This window comes from Copadichromis virginalis, linkage group LG14, assembly GCF_057382275.1.
Source record: "Copadichromis virginalis isolate Kocher_CV1m ecotype Utaka linkage group LG14, C_Virginalis_male_GT1.1, whole genome shotgun sequence".
Taxonomy (NCBI): domain Eukaryota; kingdom Metazoa; phylum Chordata; class Actinopteri; order Cichliformes; family Cichlidae; genus Copadichromis; species Copadichromis virginalis.
In genome coordinates, this window is record NC_140631.1 from 25,348,068 (window position 1) to 25,375,957 (window position 27,890).

Below are 27,890 nucleotides of genomic sequence, written 5' to 3' on the forward strand. Positions count from 1 at the left end.
TAAAGAAATGCAAATGACGCAATGCTAGCTGAGAGTAGAACTACAGCACATCGCTTTTTAATTACGACTGACAGATTACTAGCTAAGCACAGTTTGTACAGCCGTTTGTGCTAATATGGGCTGTGCAAAAGAAAACACCACTTTGACAAGCGACACAGTCCATGGTTTCTGAAGGGTACGAATGGTTTAAATCACATTATGACTCGTTAGACACTAAGGACATATAAAAGACGCGGACCGGAGTGCCAATATCCATAAAACAAGCGCACACGGTGGGCTTACCGGAAATGTAGTTTCTCCTCAGCGGAGATTCCGCTTTGAAGAATCGAGATGTTTAGGAATGAAACTACAATAACTCTCAGACACCCTTGAGGGGTGGAGCAAGGGTTTGCAAGAGTTGCCGGGAATTTTATGGCAACTTGGGTAGTTTAGAGACTTTAGAGAAGGTAAGTGGGATGGTCGTGTTATTTTTCCAATCTGGGTCGTTACCTAGGCCGTATGGGCATCTTAACTGTAGGCTACATTCAACAAATTTACGAACACATGATAGGTTTGTTGTAGTCATGCTATTAATACATTTCACCCACCGCTTTCCAACACAGGCAAAAGCTAACCTGCTGTCTTTCCGATAACGTGTTACTCTTAGCTGTAGCTACGGTCTTACTAACATAATAATAAGTTAGGTCGGCGGTTCATCATGCATAGTGTGTCGTTAGCATGTTTTTGGGACATAGGGACTCTTAAAAAAAGTGCTATTTTTGATTCTGAACTTTTTACAAATATCCACTTATTTTTATTGTTATTGTTTATGATTCATTTTCTTAAGTTTCTTAATATCGTAAGTTTCCTTAAGATATTTTTTAAAATAAATATGAATTGTTTATATTGTTTGTATTTTTTGCAGAAAAGCCTTATTGCTGAGCCCCTGCCAGCTGTAAACACATCATCATGTCTTCAGAGAATACCTCGTATGGTCTTTTAAGTCTTTCCTCTTGAACGTGTTCTTGAATGTAATGTTTATATCCATGTAATATGTACACATATGTTTCCATTTTCTAGAGATGATGAGGATACTTTCAAGATCCTGATTGCTACAGATATTCACCTTGGTTACCTTGAGAAGGATGCCATTCGTGGAAATGACACATACACCACACTAGATGAAATCCTGCAATGTGCCAAGCAAAATGAGGTGCGTGCTTGTTGTAAGTGGACCTGAATGGACCATTACCTCCGCATGTCTCAAGTATCCATTTCTTTTCTTTTTGCTTGTTTCTTTGCTAACAGGTAGATTTCATCCTCCTTGGTGGCGATTTATTCCATGACAACAAACCTTCACGCCAGTGCCTTCACAAGTGCCTCACTATGCTGCGAAAATACTGCATGGGAGACTCGCCTGTACGCTTCGAAATCCTCAGTGACCAGAAAGTCAACTTCAACACAACACAGTCAGTTTCACTTGGTGTCATCCTATAGAGGTTTTGCACGTAATGTCATGTGCAGGTCGCTTAAGAACTGTTCGCCATATTGGATCTGATAAATGGTGGCGATCACATCCAATCACTCATATACACTTAACATACAAATTATCACTGATATTAATGAGAAATGAGCTATGCTGACTCATTGACGATGTAAGAGATAATGTACAGAGATGTGTCAGTATCATTATAATATAAATACAATAAAAATCAGGTAAATACCTGAGCAATAACTGTGGTCCACTTGATCCAGTGATTACAATTCCAGGCCAGTAACTGGGGTTTGTTACCCATCTTGACACATAATACTGATAATTATTTAAACTTTTATACACCTTCATATCTTGTCCAATATAATTCGTTTTTAAACAACATAATGATCTAAATCATGTGGTGTGCAGTCAGGGGGAATGCAAGGGTTACACAGCAAGAAGCTTGTTATGAAAGTGTGTTACTTTCTCTGAGAGAGTATATATACTGGTTTCTTTACTCTTTTACTCATCTAAGGAATGTTTAGTAGGTTTGTAACTGTATTTCAGGATTACAAGCCCAAAAAACAAGTTAGTGTCACATGGTAAACGGTCACGTGTCTGTGTTAAATATCAACACTTCACCGAGTTCTTTTGATTCCTCATAGGCATCCGATGGAAGACAAAACACTGCTTAGTAGACCATTTCACACTTACACAGTGACTTCTAGAAGGGTGATGCGTCCTGCATGACATGTTGCCGCGGATCTCAAAATGGTGGTGCCCCCAATAGTTTTATTATAGAAGCTCTCTCATTCTAGTCTAAAAAACAGTGTCTCAGTAACTTTCCACTAGAAGATGGTCCCCTGTTATCTACCTTTTCCCAGGCAAGCGTGAGTCTGCAGCATTCAACCCCCCAAAGACACGTAGTGTAATGCCTTTATTTTCAGGGCCGTGTCCACTTAATACTATACTATATAACTTTATAACCCTTATTAATAAAAAAGCATAGCATTATTGAGGCACTTCAAATTATTTAATCACAACATGTGCTAAACTTCTATAACACACTGTTTTATTTGTTATGTATAAATGTTATGTGTGTGTTGATATCTTGTAGGTTCCCCTGGGTTAATTATCAGGATGAAAACCTGAACATCTCTATTCCTGTGTTCAGCATTCATGGGAACCATGATGACCCAACTGGAGTGAGTTGCTTTTAGTGACAAAGGAAGTTATGAATTCAGATACAACACCCATTGTCAGGGTTCCTTTGACCCAGTGTTTTCAGTTCTGGACCTTTTGTCATTGTTTGTTTTCACGTGTGTGTTTCCTGTTTTATTGTGTTAGTCTTCTGTCTGTGTGCATTCTGTTAAGTTCTACTTCCTCTTTGTCATTAATCAGATTTAGTTCAGCTGTGTTCTCACCTGTTTCCACTCATCATCGTTATCCAGTGTATTTAAGCCCTCAGTTTCCCTCAGTTCTTTGTCTTGTTGTCGTCAACTCATCGTGTGTGTTTACAGTCTAGTTCAGTAGTTAAGGTCAACCTTTCATGTTCAGTTCATCCTGTTTGTGTAATAAATCTGTGAGTCCTGCAGTTGGGTCCTCTCTTTCCATTCTCATACACCTGACCGTGACACCCATGCACTAATATTCAAGTATGTGGATTTCTGTATGTTTTCTCCAAGGCTGAAGGCTTGTGTGCATTGGATCTGCTGAGTGCTTCCGGACTTGTCAATCATTTTGGCCACTCCCACTCTGTGGAGAAGATAGAAATCAGTCCCATTTTAATACAGAAAGGCATCACCAAGCTTGCCTTATATGGTCTTGGTAGGTTCATGTTTCCAGATGGATCAGTAGTGTCCATTCCTAAAATAATCTTGTTGTTTCACTAAGATTTGTCAATCAATCAACGATTGATTTTAATTTTGTATTAATATGTCTCAAGGTTCTATCCCAGATGAGCGCCTGTACAGGATGTTTGTCAACAAACAGGTATCCATGCTTCGCCCGAAAGAAGACCAAGATGGCTGGTTTAACCTCTTCACCATCCATCAGAACAGGTAACTACATCATTTAAAAGCATTTGAGATGCAGCTGTGTCAAACTATGGAGTGCTGAAAGGGTCAAACAGTATTAAATAAATACATAAATAAATACTTCATCATGTAATCAGTTAAACGGGTCATTAATATAATAATTACATTTTGAAATACATAATAAATAATTTACAAAGTACATAATTAAGTAAACAATGCTACTGGCGATTTAATTTGAAATGTATTCTGGGATACCTGGATACTCCAAATCCATATAACCACCTATTGACATTGACACTGCATCAATCCATAATCTGGGATTGGGCCATCTTGATTTGCTGTGCAGGGTAACCAAGCAGATGTGTGGGTCTGTTGACGAGTTGTTGTGATAGTTTAAATGACTTCATGATCCAGGAACCATGAAATAAAAATAAATAAATAGTGAAATAGTAAAACATGTTTTTAACTAATTAATGACACATTTAAGTAATTATTTTCTTTTGAATTTATTTATTAATTTGTTGAATTTATTTCCTATCTTAGTTAACTAGTCATACAGTTAAATAATGATGTCTTATCATGAATTATTAATATGTGTTATAATTAATTAATTAATTCAATAATTAAATAAACACACAATGGTGCATTCATTTATTTCATTTACTAAACAAGTCTGTCTCCAAGTGTTCCTCAGTAAACATACAGGGTGTTCTGTATGTCAGAGTCTTACCTCTGATACTGCTGGATAAACAGAAACTCACTCAGGAACGAGGTCACACAGAGCTCAAGTTTTCACTTGCAAGAGGGAAGCAGTTGTCTCCAACCCACTTCAACTTGCTTTCCTCCTGCAGGTTGTTTTTATTGGTTACACACAGATGTCGGCATCTCGTCCCAGCCAGGTGGCTTCCTTCATTGAATAGAATCTGTTCTTCTCAAGGCTGCTTGTTCCCCTTATCGAGGTCGTGCACGTACTCATATGCGCGGGTTACATAGAGAGCAAATAGAAGCATTCTAGCTTTTTAAATGGCAACTTACAACACATACATTAAACCTAACAGTGTATATGAGAGGGAAGTTGTGACATGAAAAAAAATCTTGTATTAGTATAACTTGTTCATAAATTTCTTTTTATTTGATCACCTAATTATGTAAAAATACCAACAACTTTTTCTGTGTTTGTATTTTGTCAAGGAGTAAACATGGTCCTACAAACTACATTCCTGAGCAGTTCCTGGATGATTTCCTTGACCTGGTGGTGTGGGGTCATGAACATGAGTGTTTGATTAAACCCACCCTAAATGAACAGCAGCTCTTCTATGTGTCACAGCCTGGAAGCTCTGTAGCTACATCCCTTTCTCCTGGAGAAGCCACCAAGAAGTATGAATGCACACACATTAAATGAATCACATTCTGAATGTATTTTAATGTCAGTTCTCAAAACACTGTTTGTCTGTTTATTCATATCTAGGAAAATTGGTCTGTTGAGGGTGAAAGGTCGTAAAATGAAATTGCAAGAGATCCCCCTGAAGACTGTGCGTCAGTTCTTCATTGAGGATGTGGTGCTGGCTGATCATCAGGACTGTTTTACACCAGATACACCTCATGTAACAAAGAAGGTGGAGGACTATTGTTTTGCAAAGGTCACAGAGATGCTGGACGAAGCAGAAAGGGAAAGACTTGGATGTCGGCTTACACCTGAGAAACCTCTTATTCGCCTGAGAGTAAGATGGATACACTGTGTGCATACATCCTAATGTTGCTGCTTAATTGAAATCTAAATATGAAATTCTCTTTGCAGGTGGACTACAGTGGCGGTTTTGAGGCATTCAATACCTCACGGTTCAGCCAGAAGTTTGTGGATCGTGTGGCCAACCCGAAAGACATAATTCACTTTATCAGACGCCGTGAGCAGAAGGAAATCAAAGGTTTGGCTGCTGCTGTGAATCTCTACACCATTAACTCAGCACTGGATAAATCCCATAATGTAGCTCTGCTTCAGAGAGTAAACTGACCATTCAGCCCTCTGATTTAATTCATTTTGCTTTTTAGATGAGAGCAGTATTGACTATGGGAAGCTGTTCAAACCTACTGCTGTCGAAGGGTTGAGAGTGGAGGACCTTGTCAAGCAGTACTTTGAGGCAGCAGAGCAGGTGTGCTCATCTTAAAACCGGCATGTTTAGTGTATGGAATCTCTTGTTTTCATCTGGCATTTGATCTTTGTATTCTTTCTGTATGTCTAGAAGGTACAGCTGTCCCTGCTGACTGAACAAGGCATGGGTAAGGCCATTCAGGAGTTTGTTGACAAAGATGAGAAGGAAGCCATCGAGGAGCTTATCACTTACCAGTTGCAGAAGACACAGCTCCATCTTCAGTCTAGAGGAGTAACCACAGAACAGGATATAGATGCAGAGGTAAAAGAACGTAGCATGTAGTGGAAGTGGAGTAATTATTGTCATATTATATATTTTTCATGTTTTTATATTTTCAGGTTCGGCTATTCAGAGATTCCAAAAAGAACACAGCTGAGGAGGAGAAAGACATCCAAGAAGTAAGTAATGACTTCACTGAAGCCTGAAATTCATTTCTGTGTTTGGTTAATTGTCTCTTTCTTTCTCAGGCTATGAACAGAGCTAAGGCTCACCGGTTGGAGCGTGGTGATGGTGACTTCGCAGATCAGGATGTTTCAGATGTTAATATGGACTCTGACGAAGGCTCGGTTCCAGTTGCTGCACCTACACGAGGCAGAGGGCGAGGAAGCAGAGGCCGTGGTGGCCGAGGGAGGGGCAGAGGTGAGGGCGATAAAGAGAAGCAGTAAAGGTGTATTTAAAAATCTTGATATGCAACAGTGCAGTGACTACGTACAAGTTCCCATAAATGTGTGGCACTTGTAGGTTGACTTGCTTTCACTCTTATGTCCAGTTCATCCCAAACCAGCTCGATGGGGTTTAAGTCTGGAGACTGTGCTGGCCACTCCATGTTTTCAAGCTTACCATCTTGTTCATTTTTCGTGAGGAGTTCTGGCATAGCTTGGACTTATGTTTTGATGTTGATGCCACACACTGTGGAATCATCCTTTCACCTACTGACGGCATTCAAAAACCCTGCACGATGAACCGAAGATTTCACATTTTGATTCATTAGTTCATAATACCTTCTTCCAGTCCTCAGTAGTCCAATGACAGTGTTTCATAGCCCAGGCAAGCCTCTTTGTCTTATTCTGACATCTTAGCAGTGGCTTTCTTGCTGCAACTCGTCCTGTCAAACCTGCAGCTCAAAGTCTTCTCTTCTGAGACTTGTTTACTACAACCACTATTAAGCTGTGTTTGAAGCTTTTGTCCTGTGAGCCGCCTATCACGCAAGCTGTTAACTCTCAGAAATTTGCCCTCTGATTCAGTTGTGGCTTTGGGTCTGCCAGAGCTCTTCCTGTCAGAGTTTGCCCCAATTTCTGAGTAGCTTTTGATGGTGAAAGAAACTATAACGACTCCTTGACTTTCTTTCCAATTTCTTTGTAGGAAGGACCTACATTTTTAAGTGTTATGATGCTCTGTCTCTCTTCCATTGTTAATTGCTTTTTTCTCACCATTTGTGTAGCAACACACTAGTTTCTGCAATACAGTACTGTTCAACTGATGCTCACAAGGGTATGGTACCACAGTGTGTTCCAACACTGCTTTATACAGACAAAGGAGGTTGTAAGTAATCTAGAAAATCTGAAACACCTGTAGGAATTGTAGCACCAGCTTTTGACTTCCATTGCTGCAGAACAACTTTAAATTGTTAACCCATTTTGTGTTGCATGAAAAAGGAGCTTTTTGTATAATTCTGAAATGAACATTGATGATAACATGATGTCATGATGGGATGACATTTCGCATAAATATTATAGACATTATAGGCTAATGTGATAGTACAGAAAAAGCAACGTATATAATATCAATCCATGATTTCAATGACTTGTTCCATTATTTTTCGGGCTGTTCAGGTGCGACTGCCTCTGAACCAAAGCCAGCTGGTCGGGGTCGGTCCCAGAAGTCCTCAACAACATCCCAAAGCAGGAGCATTTTTCAGGGTAGGGGAATGTAAACTTCTGTTAGTGTGACTGTCTGTAAACACATGTTGCACTTGTCTATCCACAAAAAGAGCCACAGAAAATTCACAGAAATCTGTCCCACGTCCGCTGTATGTTTCCTCCCTCGCTCTTCAGCATTTCAGGCATCCTCTCAAAAGCCTTCTCGGACTAGAGCCACCAAATCTTACACAGATGAAGTGAGTTAATGATAAACGGTAACACTCATAAACTCACACATCTCCATTTTTAAGTGAAGCATACCATCCACTAACATTTAATCTCATATTTATCCATCTTTAGGTGATCATTGATGACTCAGATGAAGATATACCTGTAACAAAAGCTGCCCGGCCGCCTCCAAAGTATGTTTGTTTAAACCTAGACTGTAGAAGTGTTATATAGTGTTGTATTTTAGAGCAATGGCTTTTCTTAAAATCTTTGTTCTTTTCTACACCAGACCGTCGTCCTCATCATCATCGTCCTTCTCTAAATACGGCTCTCAGAGCCAGAGCCAGTCAAGAGGAATTGCATTTGAGGACAGCGATGATGATGAGGTAAAACAAGAAGGCAAATTCATGTATAGGATGTGTCGTGTAAAGTGGGATTAACATTAAATCATATAATTTTAGGTGCAATAAAAATGCATCTGAATTCATGACATCACACATATATTTATCCAACATTGTTACATCTTTTAGTTTTCTCTGACTCGTGCCTTAATCCTTTTTTCTTCATCTCTCTTTTTTTTTGATACAGGATGATCCATTCAAAGCCCCGACCAGAAGATAACCATAAGTCCATCTTAATTTTTCCAAAGTTGCAAGTTAGCTGCTCCGGTATTATTCTGAATGATTTCAAGGTCCATACACATTCAATTTCCTCATCACTCATTCTTAATGTTAAGATTTTCATATCAGTCTGTTTTCTGGTGAAAGGTTAGATTGAAGGGTACATATGGGCAAGGTGGAGGTTTTGTCCTGGGTTTGCACAGTAAGACTGTGCCTGTCAGTTGGTGGTGGACTGCATCTGTACATCAACAGTAACCACTAATGGGGTTTATCTCTGGCTTTTGTAGTACTTTTGTAGTTCTTGAAAAATAAATGTTGCTTTTGATATGTAATCAAGTGTTTTATTTTTGCAATATAACTCAAAGTCACACATACACTTAGTGGACCCTTTATTAGGTCCTCCTAACTAGTACAAGGTCGATAATCACTTTTGCCTTACTCCTTCGTGACATAGATTCAAAAAGGATACTGGAAACATTTCTCAGAGACTTTGGACATGATAGCATCAGACAGTTGCTGCAGATTTATCAGCTAGATATCCATGACGAGTCTCTTAATTCCATTCCAACCCAGAGTTGTTCTATTGTATTGAGATCTGGTCACTGTGGAGGGCGTTTGAGTACAATGAACACATTTTCATGTTTAAGAAACAGTTTGAGCTTTGGTGCATGGAGTGTTACCTTGTTGGAAACAGCCACCAGAAGATGGGTGTACTGTAATCATTAAGTATAACAAGAAACCATTTTCGACACCTTTACACCAGCAGCAACGGCTCGAACCATTGCTACAAGGCAGGAAGGCTGACCCAACCATCTAAATTCTGCAGGAGACATTGGGCCTCCTTATGCTGGGCTTACACTGTGCGATTTTTGGCCCATTTTGAGCCGATTTTTGAGTCGTGCGACCGTTTTGGCGATCGGCCCGATTTTAGCCTTGATCGTGTGTCGTGCATCGTGTAGTATACGTGGGGTAACGAGACGCGATTAACACCTCACGACCAGCTCCCGATCATCAATCGCTTGGTCGTGAGGGTGTCACCGCAGTTTGTCACACTGCGCACGCGCAAACACAAATGTCAGCGAAAAAGACGGCGCAGCACGGCAGTCAGGTATTAACCCTTTAAACCAGGGGTCCCCAATCGCAGTCCACAAGGGCCGGTGTCCCTGCATGTTTTAGATGTGTCCTTGAGCCATCACAGCTGATTTAAATGGCTAAATTACCTCCTCAACATGTTTTGAAGTTCTCCAGAGGCCTGGTAATGAGCTAATCACTTGATTCAGGTGTTTGACATCTAAAACCTGCAGGACACCGGCCCTTGAGGCCTGGAGTTGCGCACCCCTGCTTTAAAGATGGGTTAGGGTTTAAAGGGTTAATGGAGTAAAGTCCCTGTACTTTGTTGACCATAAGGGGGCAGTATTTCTTTAATCTTCAATCATGCTGAACAAATGATTGTTTCTCCAAGCAAGGTGGGCTATCATCTGATTGTGCAAAAAGTTTGAATTAAAAGTTTGATCTAATATTTCATCTTTTGTTCATAATGTAAATAATGATAAAAAAATATTTCTTCATCACTTTAATTTAAGGTCTGTGGGTGTTTCTTTGAGGCTGGGATGACACAAACATTTAACGACACACAATTAAGAATAGAACAATTGTCCCAGTTACCAAGTTAACATTGTTTTTATTGTCTCTGCAAACGTCTCATAGATTAAACAACAACAACATCAACAACAAGAACAACAAAATGGAAAATATTCACAAATATTAGTCCTCATGGCACTCATACTCATGTCCAACTCTATTTAATATATGATATAATAAAGTACTTTTTTTTTAGTAAAGAAACAGTTTTATAACAAATTCAGGTTGATTTCCTGTTTGAATGAGTTTTGGTTGAGTGCAAAAATTAACCAACTGCAATAAATTTGACAAAAACAAATTCTGCAGTATTTTTGGGAGAAATTCCCTTGCAGTGAAGGAAATAACTTGGTGAACACTAGTGGAAATATTCTGGTTATAGTGAGAGTGAATTGCTTACTCATGATGGAGCCAACATGGAGTGTGATCTATGAATATTTGTATTAAATCTATGTGTAGACTTGTGACCTAAATCCTCTGCGCATAAAGTGAGGTCCTTTAATTCTCACTTTCCACTTAAAGTGCTAAATCATGTTGAGGTCAGAAGTATCACACCTGCAGTCCTGCAAAACAAAAGAGAAAGAAAAAAAAAAGAAAAGAAAAAGAAAGTGCCTTTGCCGTTTAATAGAGTGATCATCTAAAATAGCACAATAAATGCATTAAACTCAGACCTTTTGTCCCTTTTAAAATATTACCGATACCTGATAATAAGGTATGTTACCTTTCTCTGTAGCAGTTGGACATATTAACCCTAACCACACATTCATAACCAAAAGTCAAGGCACACAGTAATCAAGTACATTATATCTGAGGCTTGCAGGACAAACTCCAAAAATAAAAGACACAAAAAAAAAAAAAAGCGTTTGCAGCAATTAGTGTCAATATAAATAAAATAAACTTTGATGGTTCTTCTCTAAGGAAAACAAAACAACAACAAGTCAATTACTTGGGTGTGACAAAGACACATACGAACACAAAAATGCTTTAAAAACAAAAAAACATGTATGACACTCTGCTATAAAGATCCCAAACATACTAGTTCACACAGCTACAGGCATAAATACAATTGTCCCCTGAGATAACGAATATGAAATGGCACAAGCAGCACCTGACGTGTGTGTTTGATGAAGTGTGTGCGTGTGCACGCGCGCACACTTTGTTTATGCATATGGCTGTGTTTCTGTTTCCATTTTGCTGTTGAGATCTTCAACTTCCCCTCTCTCTGCAACCTTCTCTCACCTTTTGGCAAGCAAAATGGAAAAAACCCTCAAAAAACCAAAACAAAACCAGGTTTGACAGTTTCACAGTCTATCAGAGGTAGACCGCACTGGATTCTCATGGTGGTTGTTTATCACAGTGGATGACATCATGGGTTTTTCTGTAGAGATGAAATAGAAATCATCTTGAGGATTGTATATATTAAATTACAATATTATGTTTTTAATATTTTTGAGGAAAATTCTTAGCCAGTGAAGTGACAAACATGTTGTGATGTGACTTTGTTTCAACATATGCAGTACCTCAATGACTGTTTGGATCCAGTTGAGCATCACTTCCACGTTGGTGTAAACACCTGGCTTTCCCTTCCGGGCACAGCCAACACCCCAGCTCACTACGCCTACCAGATTCCAACTGGAGTCACTGATATGCACCAAAGGGCCTCCACTGTCCCCCTGACATTTAAAATACATTTTAAAAATGAAGTTTGTTCACCAAAAATAACTATAATACCCAGAATACAAATTCTAATGTAAATTAGAAAATAAATTGGAGGCCTGTTACCTGGCAGGCATCAACCTTCCCTTCTGGGAAGCCTGCACAGAGCATCCTATTTGTTATGATACTACCATAGACTGTGGGGCTGGAACATACTGACTGAGCTATCAGAGGGATTTTGGCCTCCTGCAGTATGTCAGCAACTGCACCTGAAGGCAGAACACAAGCACACAATGTTTGCAACCTCATAGACAGGCAAAAGTATTTTTTCTATTTGCATTATTAGGTGATAAAGAATAGGTTACATGTAGGATTTCTCACCATTTTCCCGTCGGTATCCCCACCCTGTCACTGTCATGTAGGTTTCAGCTGTAATGCTATAGTCTTTAGGAGGCAGACAAACTGGTCTTCTGACATCTAGAAGAAAAACATTTAATAAAGTGGAAATTTTTATTTGTTTTATGTAACTTTGAGAGTTTGAAAATACATATAAAGATATAAGCTAATCACACAATATAATGAATATAAGTTACTACGTAGTGAGAAGCTTGATATTTGACGCATAGCCACTAGAGGGCAACAGAGAGGTGGTTGAGCCTACTGAATACAAACATACCGAATACAATTTAAACTAACCTGACACTGTGATTGGCCTAGTGAGTCTCATCAGTGCTATGTCATAGTCATTTGTTTCTGCATTGTAGTCTGCATTCACTATAACTCTGTCCACAGAGGAGCCTCCCAGTGTGATTATGCTCGTCTGGCCTGACACCACTGCCCATTGCCTCAACTCCTTATTACTTCTGCAAAAAAAAATAAATAAATAAATAAAAAGAAAAAAAAGAAAGAGAGAGAGAGCAAGAAGGAAGCGGGATCATGAGGCTAAAGAATAAGACAAAGCAAATTTAGTGGAAATGATATAGTATGGTAACTATACTGACCCAGTGAAGCAGTGGGCAGCAGTGACTACCCAGCGCGGTGACACCAGTGAGCCTCCACATGTATGTTGGCCAGACCGCTGCAGGCTGACCTGCCATGGCCAGTGGTCAATGGATGTATCAGTGCCCCCAACGATGCGATCATCAGCGCCCACATTTCCACAGTCTGATAAGATATTATAATATTGTTATTTGCAAGGACCCGTGGTTCATTTCAAACTGCATTTTATATTATGTCTGTTTATTTGCTACTTTGTTATATGTCGCTAGGAAATAGTTCTGCTGTTTCCTGGAGACATGTATGGGCCTGTTAGTGTGAAACTCTCCACACAACAAGTAGTCTTCCACTTACAAAGCCAAGAACTTCACTCTGCCATGTTAGGTGTTGTAAACAATATTAGTGACAGGTGCTGCCTTTGTAAAAATAAAACTCACCTGAACAGGATAAAGATACCACAGATCCAGACTGGCATACACTACTGTTGAAGAGATGTAAGAGGAGTTGGTCAGATGTCAGACATTATTCATATGATCACAAAACAGCCTCACAATTAGTCAAATATAGAAAACACACATCCAATTGCTAACTTGTCTTCACCCTCGTGCAGAATTTCGTTTGCATTTCTGCTGGGGTTTTATACAAAGTAAAATCTTTGTTTTGTTCACTTTCATAAAGGATAAGATAGAAGGAACAAAAACTGTGGGACTTTTTGTCTTTCAGGAATAGAAACTAAAGACTCATTTGAAGGGGTTGCATATGAAAAGGGGGGGGGGGGGGGGGGGAATGAAATCTAAAAAAGAAAAGGAGAGAAAAAGTGAAGATTTTCCTAACAAACAGGGATACCAAGCATGGAAAGTGTATATTGACATCCTGTTTTTAGCTAAATGCAGAAGCAACTCGCAAGGAGCCGGTGCTTCTTTGTAAGAATACATTTAGCAGAAAGAGACACACTGAAAGTTCCCTTATTAGCATTTCTATTTTGTGTAGTTTATGTTGCAATGGCAAAACATGAAATCATGATTTGGCTTCCATATGATGACATCTTCCTTACCGGTCAGCAGTGGCTTGTTGTATAGGTGTGTTTGAGGTCCCTGGCCTGACAGCTGTAAATGGTCCAGTTTTCATCGGTGACGTTAAGGAGCTTACTAAGATGTTTTTGCTAGTAGGCTTCCTGTGGAAGCAGGGGGGGATTTTATGCTTGATTTCAGATCACATAACAGGGATGTTAAATTTGCAAGGTATTCCTCATATTTCAACACCTTGTCATTGTAAACTCACATTGTGTATCCCAGTTGTGTACATGCCGTCTGTGTGTGCGCTTGGGTCCAGTCGTCAGAACAAACAGTCCGCCAACCTGAGTCTGGACCGTAAACTTGCAAGACCTGATCATTCGACTGGAGTCGCACTGGAGAGAGGAATGAGGGGGAGGCATTTTTCAGTTTTTCGTTTATTTATGATGACAAAGAAAGAGTGGGGAGTGCACTCTACCTGGAAATGTAGTGTTTACTTTAAAGGTCGTCATGCAGGTAATTTCATCTTCTGCTCCTGCACAGTCAATGTGCCCATCGCAGGTTTTGTCTAACGGGATGAATTTCACAGACCGTGTGCAAAAAAAGTATTTGCTTTCAATCAAGTTTTTAACTGAAAAGAAAAGAGAAGGACAGGATCACAAGGGTGTGGCCAGTTTTACATATTGCAGTGTGTAAAGTGTGTTTTGAGGAAGTACATTTTTTAGGAATTGTAACTCACTGAAGTATGCTGCAATGGCCAGTATGCCCAGTATCAACATAACTGTCAGTGTAGTGATCAACACTTTCTTGATCTTCGCTCTCTTCTCTTTCGGGGTGTTTGGAGCCGTCATGGGCCTTCTGTGGCGTCCTGGCCGAGGAACTGCAGAAAGAAGAATAATTAGAAGTGAGATAACAGAATGTAAAAAGAAACGTAAGGACGCAATAAACAGGAAACTGCGATAGCAGAATAGAAACCGCAGAACAGAGACCAAAAAGGGTAGAAAATTTGTCAAGATGGAAAAAAAAAAAAAAAAAGAAGTGTGCACATGCAAATTCTAATTACTGCCTGGCCTGGCTGTTTCCAAGTATTTATCATACTATGCAAACATTATTACAGTGCAGCAAAAATACATATATTGATCCCAAACCAACACAAACTTATAGCTTACCTGGGTTTGTAGGATTTAATGGCCTTGAGGTTTCCTCAGGGAGCTGAGCAGCTGTCTGAGGACAGAAGAGACAAAAGCAAAGGTGAAAACTGGGGTGTAATCACATCAGGTGCCTGTGTCTCTAGGTTATACCTCCTTCAACTCCCTGAGCATGGACATGCTTTATTTGCCATGCAAATGTCAGTGTAAGTAGCTGAGCTTGCACAAACTCTTTCAGCAGAGCTTTTGTGTTTAGTTCCAGATAAGTGTTTAAATATGTGTAAAAAATAGCTCTCTTAAACTTAAGTTTCCTACAGTGCCTTGCTCTTCTCCATTGTGTCTTGTCTTCGTCTGAGTTGGGATGTTTGTGTGTGAAACACTAGACCCAATTTCCTAGTCTACTTGTGACTGATCACACCTGCCCTTCATCTGCACATCTAGACAGCTGTGAATAAAAGGTGGGCCTTCATCTCCTCTCTGTTACATTGTTCAGTCTACTAACATGATGGTATCAGTGGTCGTTAGGCCACCGGACTAATTAGCTTTGATTACCTTTTGTTGCTTTAGCTAGGGTTGTTTTTTTTTTTTTGATTAACATCATTCCTGTAATTCAGCACGATCTGCCATGTTGTCAGTATGTTTCAATTAATCAACAGTGCTAAAGCCAATCAACCCCTAACCCATTTCCTCTTTCAGCCCTCACTCAGCCAACCACAGTAGGCCTGCCCCACCTGTTTTCACAGCTTTTTCAAGTGCTGCCATTTCAGCTCGCTTAGCCCTTCTGCCAGTAACCAACATCTCCTCCCTGCATACTCATGGTTTTACCATTTCTTCAGTTCTCTAAGTATTAACAGTAAACCGGTGGATCTGTCTTTTATGGGTCTGCATTTGTAGATCAGTGCATAAAATACAATCTGTCTAGTGGAGGATCACAGAAAAAGACAAGTTATGGAAACATGGCAGAGAATGTGATGTTCACATTTTAATGTGTCTTTTTGGAATAATTGCCCAAGCACAAAATACACCAACAGTACAAAGTGTCCTGTGTACTGAGGAGTATTGTGACAGGCTGTACTTGGGCCCAGTGAAATTTTTGTTTAACTGAAGCTGATACTGTGGAAACAGTATAAACTGATAGATCAGGGTGAGTGTCCTTCACATAAAATGAATCAGGTTTAAGGCCCATATTATGCAAGTCAAACAGCTTGTGTAAGTGCATGCAGTCCATTTCAGTCACGAAATTTCAGTCACGAGTAATGCCTATGTTTCATTTTCATACTTTGGCTTTCAGATTAGGAAATGTGTCTAAATGACCTAACTACAGAAGACTTAAGACAGCAGCAGATCCATGATTTCAAATCAGTACACTTACTGATGACTGATGACACCTTGATTTTGTGATTTTTCACAAGGTTGAATTGTGCTTGAAAAAAGCCCTGCAGTGTCTTTTTAAAAATGTTTACCTTACACAGACTGCAGTTAGAAACATGAATATTTTTTCAGTAAGCTCATTTTACTTTGGTCTCTTTAGTGGAGATCGGTAACACCAAAGGGGTAATAGGAGCAGATGGTCTTTGACTCTGACATAAGTTGTTTGAATAATCCTTTTTTCCTGCTTACCTTTTTGCTTAACAACACACAAAGTGGCTGGCTAGCTTACATTAGCCGCGGCATAGCAAGATGTTACTTTAGCTCATACATAACAGTTGTTCAAAGATGACTTTTGGTAATATTATTGGCATAGTTACTGTATATATAGTAACCGGTTATCCATTCCTTATCCACTCTGCACCATTGCACCATAAATATGCGACATGTTGTTATGTGTTGTCTATGTCATGTTGATGCCATGTTGTCAGTATTGTCTGTTGTGTACATGGAGAGCAAAGAAATAACCAGAGATCAATTTCTTGTATATGTACACATATTTGCTATATCAAGCTGATTCTGATGGTCAGTAATGATAACTAATGAGGCTGGTTCCAAATGAGCTCTATGGGGTAGTTAGAAGTTGGCCTCTGATTTTACATCATACAAACAGCAAACAATCAGGCAACACTGACAATCAGTGTACCTCCAAAAGGTAGAGTGAGTGCTACATGTGCTAATTATCAAATGTGTCATGGGAGAGATTTGGGGTTTAGCCAGCGAATGGTTACATTCACATTACAAAGACATTAAAAAGGTATTTGGTGCTGAGCTTGAAGAGTTTTACAGAGCTTTGTGGTTAAAAATAGATGCTCCAAAGCTATTACTCAACTTGCAGACGAGTTAATATACACATTTTTCTTCTTTCACTCATTCGTTGCCTGTACTACACCAGAAAGTCAGTCACTACCAAGATACGTGTCTCTTGTTCAATTATAAGTCAGAGTAGCTTATTTTATTCTCTCATTCACTCAGTCATTTCTTCAGCTCTGAGGTGTCTCTCACATTCATACCATTAAGCTATTATGTGCATATTCATTACATCTAACCAGTCCCTTTCCTGCCTCACTGGCCCTCATTAGCTGTTGTTGACAAGACATGCTACTTTTAGAAAACAACAAGAACAACTAATCTGTGAAGAAACTCAGGTAACAAATTATCTGAAGAATCAGGACCTACAGATTTCAGATTCAAGTAATAATTTACTAACTATTAAATCAACAAGAGGAAAATGAATATCACAGTGGAATAAAGTAGTGAAGAATGATTTGCCAACATTGCAGAGGAAGAGGATTGCATCAGGATGACATGGAGGTATATGAACAGTCAAAAAAGAAGAAAAAGAGGAGAACTGTGATATGTTGTTTGGCATTTACGGGTTTTATCAGGGCTATAGTTCATAATCTGAGAGTAACAGGAGTGTTTGTCTTTTCCTGAGTTCCTGTTTTTGAAACTTAAATGTTTCAGATCATCAAACAAATTTAAATATTAGGCAAAAATAACACAAGTAAACGCAAAATGCAGTTTCTAAATGAAAGTGTTTATTACTTAGGGGAAAAAAATTACCTTCATGGTCCTGTGTAAAAAGATGACTGGACTTAAACCTCAGAACTGGTCGGGCCACCCTTAGCAGAAAAAAACTGCAATCAAGCATTTATGATAGCAGGCAATGAGTGTTTTACAGAGATGTGTAGGAATTTGGGCCCTCTCATCTTTGCAGAATTGTTATAATTCAGCCACATTGGAGAGTTTTTGAGCATGAACCACCTTCTTAAGGTCATACCACAGCGGGACTAGGCTACTCCAAAGTCTTCATGTTGTTTTTATTAAACCATTCAGAGGTGTACTTGCTGGTGTGTTTTGGATCATTGTCCTGCTGCAGAGCACACTTGGGTTCAACATAAACAAATGGCTGCACATTCTCCTCCATGTCTTGATAGACCAGAAACCAGAAGTTCTTGATTCAACAGGTCTGCCAGTAATCAGGCTTGGGTGTGCTTATTGGAACTGAACTCAGATTTCCATGAAATGTAGTTAATTCATCATTTAAGAAGAGAGAAAATTAGGACCAGGTAGGTTTTGATAACATTTTTTTTAAATTTTTATTTAACCTTTATTTAACCAGGAATGTCCCGTTGAGATCAAAGACCTCTTTTTCAAGGGAGTCCTGGCCAAGAGGCAGCACATTTCAAGACAAATACATACGAACAAACAAAGTTAAAATTACACAAAACAATTACACATTATTGAGGCAGCCTGTAGGCCTTTGAGTTTAGTTTTAAAAACATTTAAAGACAACAATTCAGTTAGTTTCCAGTCTTTCTGTAACATGTTCCATGAAAAAGGCGCAGAGTGGACAAAGGCTTTCTTACCCAGCTCTGTGCGGACAAGGGGAACAGACAACAGCAGCTGATCATTTGAGCGCAAGGAGTAAGAACCACTATTTGTCCTTGTGACCAAAGTACAAATATAAGGAGGCAGCAATCCAAGCATAGCTTTGTAAATAAAAGTGTACCAATGCCCCTGTCTTCTAATGGCCAAAGAAGGCCATTTTACTCTTAAGTACAAATCACAGTGATGGGTCAGGTATTTACAATTGGTAATAAACCTCAAGGAAGCATGATACATCGTGTCCAACATTAGAAGACATGAAGAAGAAGCGTTCATATACAGAATGTCACCATAATCTAACACAGATAAAAAGGTTGCAGTGACAAGACGTTTTTTTACTGCAAAAGAAAAGCACTGTTTATTACGGAAGAAAAAACGAAGTTTAAGTCTCAGTTTCTTTACTAGTCTCTCTATATGTGGTTTAAAGGTGAAGGAGTCATCAATCCAGACACCAAGGTATTTATATTCATGAACTATCTCTATGACATTTCCTTCAAGGGTGGACACCACTGGAATAGGCTCCGGGACCTTCTTTGACTTGGAAAACAACATTAGCTTAGTCTTGTCAGCATTGAGAACTAATTTTAGCTGAATAAGTGAATGCTGGAAAGCAACAAAGGCTTTCTGTAAAGTTTCAATGGCCTGAGCAAGAGATGATCCATAACAGTAAATAACTGTGTCGTCAGCATAAAAATGCAAATTTGTGTCTGAGACATTTTGACCCAAGTCATTGATATATAAAAGGAACAGAAGGGGACCCAAAACTGAGCCCTGTGGCACCCCCTTGTGGACAGCAACAAATTTAGAACAAAGACCTTCAAGTTTAATGCACTGGGTTCTATTTTTCAGATAATTTGAGAACCACGCTAATGCATGTTCTGACAATCCAAGGCTGAGCAGTCTGTTTTTTAGGACTGCATGATCAACAGTGTCAAAAGCTTTTGAGAGGTCAATAAAGAGTGACGCACAGTACAATTTCTTATCAAGTGCCACAATAATATCATTTATCACTTTCATAGTGGCAGTGTTAGTACTGTGTTTTTTCCTGAAGCCTGACTGAAATTTGGAGACAATATCATTAGAGTACAAAAACTCTTTCAACTGGTCACAAACTAGAGATTCCAGGATTTTGGATAAAACACACAAATTTGATATTGGCCTATAATTAGTCAACACCGATGGATCACCTCCTTTCAATAAAGGCAAAACGAAAGCTGATTTCCAAACCGCTGGAATTTCTTTGGTTTTAATTGAAAAATTAAATAGAATTGAGAGTGGTTCTGCAATAAAATCAGCTGCCAACTTCAAAAAATAAGGTTCCATCAAGTCTGGACCAGGAGGTTTTCTGTGATCCAAAGCCTTTAAAGCTTTATGCACTTCATAAACACTAAAAGGTACAAAGTTAAAACGGTCTCCAGAAAACATAGAGAGTTCTGGGCAAGTATTTGTTAAAAAAGTTTCTGCAGAAGCAAACAAGGAACCCACTGATAGAAAGTGTTCATTAAAACAATTCAAAATTTCAGTTTTATCATTAATTGAGACTGAATCTTTTACAACAGATTTAGGAAAGGTTTGAGTCATTTTATTGGCGGAAAAAGACTTGATTACTTTCCAAAATTTCTGTGGATCATTGAGGTTCTCAGTGGTGACAGACAAAAAGTATTCAGATTTGGCCTTTTTAATAAGAGAAGTACATTTATTTCTAAGCTGTTTGAAAACAGACCAATCAGTGGAAGTATCTGTTTGTCTCGCCTTGTCCCATGCTCTATTACGCTTGTGTATGCTATCTGCGAGTGTCTGTGAAAACCAAGGATTTTCTCGACCTTTAATTCTAACTTTCCGTAAGGGGGCATGTTTATTAACAATTCCCATAAAACTTTCCTTAAAATATGTCCAAGCTAGCTCTACATCTGGTAATAGTCCGATTTTTTCCCAATTAACTAATGACAAATCATGATGAAAAGCCTGTTCATTAAATTGTTTAAGATTCCTTTTGCACACTATGCGTGGCTTACATTTTGGAATTTTAGCATTTCTGCAAACAGCAACAACACAGTGATCACTTAGGTCATTACAGAAAACACCAAGTGAAGAGAATTTATGAGGTACATTTGTTAAAACCAAATCAATTAATGTAGACTTTTCAGGGCATTTAAGATTTGGCCTGGTAGGAAGATAGACTAGCTGGGTAAGATTAATTGAATCGCAGAATTCTTTAAATTCACCAGAAGTTGCATTTAGCCAGTCCCAGTTCAAGTCTCCAGCCATTAGTAGTTCGGTATAATTTAGTTTAGCCAAAAGGTGCTTTAATGAAGATAATGCCTCTTTTGAAGCAGATGGGGGCCTGTAACACCCAGCAATGGTTATCGAAAAAGTATTAGCAATATCTACATTCAAGGCCAAAAACTCCATTTGTTTGCATATCGATTGGGACAGAACAATCGAAGCATTAAATCTTGATTTGACATAAATAGCTACACCGCCTCCTTTTTTTGGCCTATCAGTGCGATATACATTGTACCCATATATGTTAATGTCTTCATTAGTAATAGATTTAGTTAACCAAGTTTCAGAAATTATAACAACATCTGCATCTGTAGATTTAACCCAAATTTCTCCCTTAATCAAAGACATCATCATTTAAAACATAAATTTTGTATTTAGTCAGGTTTCCTTTGTCTAATCTTTAAAGTTGTTTGATGATATGAAACATATAAATGCGACAAATATGCAAAAAAAAAAAAAAAAAGAGCAAAAAACAAAATTTAACCTAGAAGGGGGCAAACACTTTTTCACACCACTGTGTATACTGGTAAAATATCTTAGCTTTGTTTAGGTTCAAAAAACACTTGATAAACTTGTTCGCTTCTTTATTTCTTGTGCAATAAAGGGACTGGGAAAAAATCTATTTAAAAAGTATGGTGTTTCTGTCATACTGGTGTAAACTGCTCAGTCAAGCATGTAGAGCGTTCATGAATTTCACACAGCAGCGAGCAAAATACCGTGGTGAAAGTGTACAACACAGAAAAATTCCCATGGCTTCGGCTCGGAGTATCTGTTAGAGTGATTGTCATGCTTGACTGCCATTACTGTTCCTCAAGTCCAGTCACCTTTGCAATTAAAATTGCAAGTTGTGTTCTTAATATGAATGTAAAACTCTATAGTCTTTAATGGGAATTAAATAAACATTTTACTGAACAAAACTGGTGAAATCTCTTTCTGTACTGTGCTGTGTGAAATAATAACTACATTTTCAACTTCCCTCTTAAACTTCCTAAAATGCTACTGTAATGTTGTCCCCCCTCGAAAAATGCAAACCTTTACTTGCTTATCCCCAGCATCTCAACAACATATGTCAACATTTTGAATCTCAACCACTTTTATGCCTTTCACAAACAAAGGTTATCTGTGTTGTGCTATGCTCAATTATGACTGTTAGTCTCACTGCATTTCCAACATTTGGCACACATTATGCTAGTCATGTGGTTTCACCTGTAGCATTATACTGTAGATCAAGTGTCACATCAATGTGGCTGCTGACTGGCCTATTAGAAGATTTTAGTATACGGTATATTTTGTTACAGAGGGGTAGCTCGAAGAACACTTTTCATCAGCCTGCTGTTCTACCTTTGTCTTGTCCTCAAAGCTCTTCAACCGCTAGAGTACAAATACATTTAGCGTAGCACGTATGCTTCAGATCGGCTGGTACAAAAACATAACATGCAGGTCACTAACCAGTGAGGACTTTCCAGAACCAAAACAAAAAACAAAAGACAAAGATTAAAAATGGGAAGAGTTATTTTCTTTCATTTTCACTACTGCTTATTTTTGATGCAGAAATATCAGGTAATCCACCCTTCTATTTGCACATTTATGTGTCACTAGTATCACTTAATTTGGTAGAGCTACAGAGAAGTATGAAGGCAAATTTTGAAAACAGATCCCATAACTGCCACTGTCTGTCAGTGGAAATATACAAGTTGTGGAGAGAGAGGGGCGAAGAATGCTGTTGGGCAGGTTTTTCTTTCTTTCTTTTTTTTTCTGAACAGTAGCTCAGTAGCTCTGTGCTGGTTTTGCTCATGTGCTCATGTTCAGCATTCAGCTTTCATCTTAAAGTACAAGAGTTGAATACAGTGTATAAAAGAATGTGACACCTTCCTCTTTGTTTCATTTACTGACATTTCAGAATTCTCAGATTTCACTTTACATAGAAATCCAGTATCCAGTGGCACTTTGCAAATAACATGAGAATTTTACACTCCTACAGTAAATATTCTGTTAAGCTGTAGTTAGTCTACATCCATATACTTAAAAAATAAAGAAGCAAAAAAAGCAATATAAGGTGATTCTGAGATTTAAACACTGTGTTTCACCATGTTTCATCTGGCTGGCTTATTCATTTAAAATAAAACATTCACCATTTTAATTAACTATTTTATTTTTAACCACTGTTAGTCAATACATAGTCACAAAAGAACCAGACACACCCATCCCTGAAACCAACTGGAAGTAACGTTTATGGGGGGAAGTAAACAGTAGGAGAAAGTAGGTTATCGGCTTGTGGTATAAATTACAGTTATTTCGGGAAGTAATAAAAGCAGGATAAACAAAACAGTGGGCAGGCCATACAACATGGGAAACCAAGAAGCCGGCTAAAGAAATTTGTCTTGAGTGGACCTTCCTGTAAAAATGCATTGTCATGCCATGAGATATGACGACAGTGTACTTGGAAACTTAGATGTTGTCATTGGTACCAAGACAAATATAAACGATTTTATGAGTCAGGGCAGTATTTCAAAACAGCCTGGTAGTACTAGTTAGTCATGTGTTATTCAGAGCAACAACTAACCTGTTTATGAAAAACACTGGAAGTGCTGCACTGGATCAAAAACACTGTTAGTAATGTTTGCTCGTCAAAAGGCCAGTGGTGAAGTACAAGTGGGAAAAAAAATGACAGCCTATAAAACCAAGGCTCTATCAATGACAGCCTATATCAAGTCATTGATAACAATGACTTGATATGAATAGAAGTCCTTGGTTTTATTTGGCTGTTAACCAAAATACTGTATGTAAATATAAATGTCCTTTATACATGAATTTAAAACAAACAAACAAAAAAACCCAGAACAAAAACCAACAGCTTTGTGTTTGGAGTTAAGGATACTCCTTCTAAGGGTATAACTTGCGATCGCAATAAGGTGAGATTCCTTCTGTATTGCCACCTACAGTAAGCTTCCAGTTTTAATAAGCCTAGCTGATTCATACAGTGGACTGCTGCCAAAAAGCCTTGAAGGGAAAAAGTATAATTGGGTCAAGTTTAACAGAAAAAAGCCGTTGGTACGGTAAGCTCAAGTATGTTTCCTTTACTGCCTTGTTGTAGTAACACACACACACACACACACACACACACACACACACACACACACACACACACACACACACACACACACACACACACACACAAGAGTCATCCTCTGGGAACGTGTGTGATACTTTGTCATTTTTCCTTTTTAACATAAGACCATTAATTGTTTATTGATGTTAATAAGGCTGATATAATATGTAGTTTTCTATGCAATAGCCAGTGCATGTTGATCTTTCCTGTAGAGCCATTGTGGAGCATCGCTTGTTGCTTGGGATGAGTGTGAAGCTACTAATTTTAATATAACAAATACCTAGATCTCTCTCTCTCTATAAAAAAAGACTTGACTGGAATTATTCTTTATGAACCCTGAAATGAGTAAACGTACACACTTCTTGTATACCCATGTTTGCGTTAAGTGTTACTCAGTTTTGTGGGTCCAACATTAGTGGCTGTCTTTTCCGTGCTGTGTTATTATGAAAAGTATTGTATTCTTCATACGGCCGTGCTCTACATTCAAATATCAAAAATTCTATTGGCAAAATTATGAATGTGAAATGTTCCTGCGTGTTACTGCTACTTGTCACAGACCGTTGATAAGGTCCTCAAAATATGTCACTACACAACATCTGTTCTGGTTTTGTATGAGCTATCCTTTCAACATAGCTGCTGTTGTAAATAATATCAATGCAACAGGTCTATCCAGTGTCTTTATATTACGTTAAATATCAAGTTTATTACCACGTAATATCCAGAGGTCATTATTCAAATCACTTCTTAAAGGCAAGCCATTGACTGTATACCTACACGATGTAAATAATGTTGATTGTACTTCCAGTTGCACTTACCCACATGGTGAAGGTGTCTCTTTTGGTAAGGCTTGATGTAGCTTGTCACAGAGTACAGAGTAAACACTGCCCTCCCTTTCAGGAGGTGGGATTCCTCAGAAATTTTGCTGTCCCTTGGCTATCTTTGTCCCCTTCCTCTTACCGTCATGCTACAAAACCTGGCTCAGTTGAGTCTCCCACTGTCTTCCTTCTTCCTTCCTGTTTTCTTTCTGTATTACAGTAACTTAATCAGATGCCCCTCTTCAAAACCCCAAGGGCGCAATGAAGCTTGATAATACGTAGCCTTTCAAATCAACACGGAGAGCTTCTTTTAAACGATCGATTCCCACTGACAAAACAAAACTAAAGTCCAGGTAACCTGACACTTTAACCCTCCTCTTTCCCTTGCTTTCTGGCTCTCTCTCTACCTGTGCACTTTTCTCATTTCTGTCCCTCCTCCCACACCGTCCTCCATATCTAAACTTCTTTAGCCTCTGCGACACAAAGCATGCTCTCTTTGTATTTTTCTCCTGTCATGTTCTTTACCCCCCTTTCAGTCATTCTTTGGCTTTCAAATTTTACGCAAACACACATTCATGTGGCAAACCATCTCCATGTATACAAATGGATGCAAAAACACAAACGTAACACACAAACCAGTAAAACTTGAATTTTCCAGTGGCACGGCGTACGCTCGGAGGTTTAGGTGTGTCTCCAATCTGGTTTTTTTTGACAGTTTAATGATTACTTTGATTACTTAGATTACTGTAATACTATATGTACAAGCACACCACAGTTGTAGTGACAACTGTAGTGACTGTTGAGATTGTGACTAAAGGTCCAACATCCCCGTCTGTTTCAGCCATGCCGCAGAATATCTCTTCTTAATATTCTGAAGAGCTAAATTATCTTTTAAAGGTGCATTCAGTGACCGACCTGGTCACTAAGTCAGAGTTTCTAAAAATGAAGCCACTGTGAATGGGACACTGAGCATAGACGGCAGAGCAAGAAAAAAAGCTTCATTGGGAGTGTGCGAGAGAGAAGACTGATAAGGTCATCTGAAGAGAAAGAACCATTGTAAATAAACAGGAGCTGACTGTGCTGTTTGACCAGGTCTACTAAAAGAAATAACCCTTCATCACTTGGACTCTCATATGGTATCATCAGTTGTCTCACAGCATACACTATATAAGAAAATGGAGGGACTGATAGTACTTCAGGTGTGCTGCTACAGTATACAGGTAGACTTGCCGGAGTGAATCAGTTTGAAGCTAATCATTTTTGCTTAGGTCTCTTTCAGCCAATAACTGCTGTTACTTTGTTGGAATTCAGGCTGGGGTAGAATTAATAAGACATTTAGAGCCTCCACCCTGAATTACATGCATGAAGTCTTTTTGTGAGTTTACCCATTGAAGCCTGTGGAAAATTGTCATCAAGCAGCATTACACACTGCCACCTTTTTTTACCACATTTTTTTTTACCAAAGAAAATCAGGCATCATTTATATCCCCTTTGCTATATTACATTTCTCACAGGCAAACAATGTAAGTTGCGTGAATGCTGCAGTCACAGTATTTACCCTCTCCAACAGTCTGACATGATTAAACAACAGCTGACAAAATGTTTGCACACACAATAAAAGAGAAGATGAGAGAAAGCCAGTGATCTAATAAAGCTGTTGTACGCCCTTGTTTGATTCCATTAAAAGACTGCTTCTTTTTTTTTTTTTTTTTTTGATGATCCTATCAGTTCTGTGACGTGACATCCAGTCTAATGCAGATAAAATTAATTAACTTCTTTGTGGAAGCCACCTGTTGTTTGTATCTTCTGTTTTCTTTTAAATCTAGTTGTGTGCAAAGCTCAAGGACGGCATGAACATCTTGGTAATAAGTTACATATTAACTTAAATACATGTGTGTTTCTGCTGAGACTCAAACGTAATGATGATGAACATGAACCAAATAAGAGAACTTCCTATTTTCGAGCGTTTGTATCGCTTATTCTACGAAAGCATTGTTGAGCAACAATTATTTTAGCAGCACATTTGAATTCTGTGCAAACCTCAGAAGAATTTAAGCAGAGTGATTTTGTTTCACATATTAGGTCGTTTAAAAACATATTAATGGTGTCGAGTATTACAATGCCAAATTTGCACAAATTAAAATAAAAATATGCTTGCAGAAACAACTCCAAAAATCTCCTGTTAAAACAGCTGATAATGTTGTATTTGACTATGTCCAACTTTAGCCCATCACGAATGGACGCAACGCATACACGTTAATTCCGCACAGCTTTCCGTTTCTTTTCAATGACGTCAGAGATTGATCTTATCATTCCATGAAATTTCAGTGAAAGAATGTTCATATGAAGAACTTTAAAATGTGTGGGACTACAGAAATTTAAAATCTGGGAATCCCCTTTAAAGCTAAGACATCTTTATCAGGCATGCTCTTATCAGAGTTTAGTAAAGCCGAAACTTGGAAACAGAATTATGAAAGTTTTCTCTGAGCTGGTGAAGTTCCCCATATCGGTAACTCATACAGGATGCTGTTCTTTCCTCAGTTCTCCCTTTTCTGGATGAATACAATAAAACACGTATAATGACGTAGACATGACCTAGATGCCATCACGATTGCAAAGTTGTAAAAAAAAAGAAAAAAAGAGAGAATTTATTACATTAACACAGATAAACATATGTTGCTTTTCCTTACTTGAGAAATGGTTGTTGCTGTCAGTCTTTCTCAGTGAAGTTCTCAGTAAAGCATCTATAGAACAGGGAGCAGCCTGGTTGGAAGTGACACCTGGTATGCAAACTTCCACTCTGTAGACCGCTTACTTGAATGTTCCCTCTCTCTCTCCGTCTCTCACTCTCTCTCGCCCTCACATGCCTGGTCAATGTACCATCAAAGCTATTTCACTACTACCTCCCCACCAGTTAGCGCAAGCCCTCCTTTGTCCACACAGGTGTGTATTTTGTGAAACTTGATACGGCCTCAAGAAACCTGCGAGACTCAAAAAAATAAACCGTTAATGATTAACAATCTCACATTTCAAGTTCCCGGGTCTCTCCACTTTCATCTCAAAT

General features: G+C 38.7%; 2 protein-coding genes across 6 annotated transcripts; one reads left to right on the forward strand and one right to left on the reverse strand.

The window, feature by feature from the left end:
- The first annotated feature begins 110 nt into the window (after nt 1-110).
- mre11a (MRE11 homolog A, double strand break repair nuclease) lies at nt 111-8,678 on the forward strand. Of its 3 annotated transcripts, none has more exons than XM_085430114.1 (19): nt 111-175; nt 905-968; nt 1,060-1,192; nt 1,288-1,448; nt 2,571-2,658; nt 3,139-3,280; nt 3,399-3,513; nt 4,681-4,866; nt 4,958-5,210; nt 5,288-5,414; nt 5,539-5,639; nt 5,730-5,900; nt 5,978-6,037; nt 6,107-6,278; nt 7,472-7,558; nt 7,694-7,755; nt 7,859-7,920; nt 8,016-8,112; nt 8,315-8,678. In XM_085430114.1, exons 2-19 carry the CDS (start codon nt 949-951, stop codon nt 8,345-8,347), a joined length of 2,070 nt encoding a protein of 689 aa, XP_085286240.1. In that variant the 5' UTR covers nt 111-175; nt 905-948; the 3' UTR covers nt 8,348-8,678. The 3 variants fall into 3 exon arrangements, with proteins under 3 accessions (XP_085286240.1, XP_085286238.1, XP_085286239.1); XM_085430112.1 differs by lacking the exon at nt 111-175 and adding an exon at nt 271-446; XM_085430113.1 differs by lacking the exon at nt 111-175 and adding an exon at nt 475-550.
- Nucleotides 8,679-10,007: 1,329 nt separating this feature from the next.
- Nucleotides 10,008-27,618, reverse strand: tmprss4a (transmembrane serine protease 4a). 3 transcript variants are annotated; one of them, XM_085430118.1, is made up of 14 exons: nt 24,827-27,428; nt 17,792-17,850; nt 14,819-14,873; nt 14,389-14,529; nt 14,128-14,280; nt 13,918-14,044; nt 13,691-13,810; nt 13,074-13,117; nt 12,642-12,804; nt 12,337-12,503; nt 12,022-12,117; nt 11,767-11,909; nt 11,505-11,657; nt 10,008-11,362 (listed from the first exon to the last, which is right to left on the reverse strand). In XM_085430118.1, exons 2-14 carry the CDS (start codon nt 17,795-17,797, stop codon nt 11,351-11,353), a joined length of 1,380 nt encoding a protein of 459 aa, XP_085286244.1. In that variant the 5' UTR covers nt 17,798-17,850; nt 24,827-27,428; the 3' UTR covers nt 10,008-11,350. The 3 variants fall into 3 exon arrangements, with proteins under 3 accessions (XP_085286244.1, XP_085286245.1, XP_085286243.1); XM_085430119.1 differs by lacking the exons at nt 17,792-17,850; nt 24,827-27,428 and adding an exon at nt 27,517-27,618; XM_085430117.1 differs by lacking the exon at nt 17,792-17,850 and having other exon boundaries at nt 24,827-27,427.
- Nucleotides 27,619-27,890: the final 272 nt, after the last annotated feature.

Bases quoted from the DNA above. Each gene is read 5' to 3' on its own strand.
- mre11a (XM_085430114.1), top strand. From the start codon at position 949: ATGTCTTCAGAGAATACCTC. The intron at 969-1,059 runs GTATGGTCTTTT...TCCATTTTCTAG, and splicing joins ATGTCTTCAGAGAATACCTC to AGATGATGAGGATACTTTCA. The intron at 7,921-8,015 runs GTATGTTTGTTT...TTTCTACACCAG, and splicing joins GCTGCCCGGCCGCCTCCAAA to ACCGTCGTCCTCATCATCAT.
- tmprss4a (XM_085430118.1), bottom strand. The intron at 14,281-14,388 runs GTGAGTTACAAT...TTTTCTTTTCAG, and splicing joins GGCCATTGCAGCATACTTCA to TTAAAAACTTGATTGAAAGC. The intron at 11,910-12,021 runs GTGAGAAATCCT...TTCTGCCTTCAG, and splicing joins GGGATACCGACGGGAAAATG to GTGCAGTTGCTGACATACTG.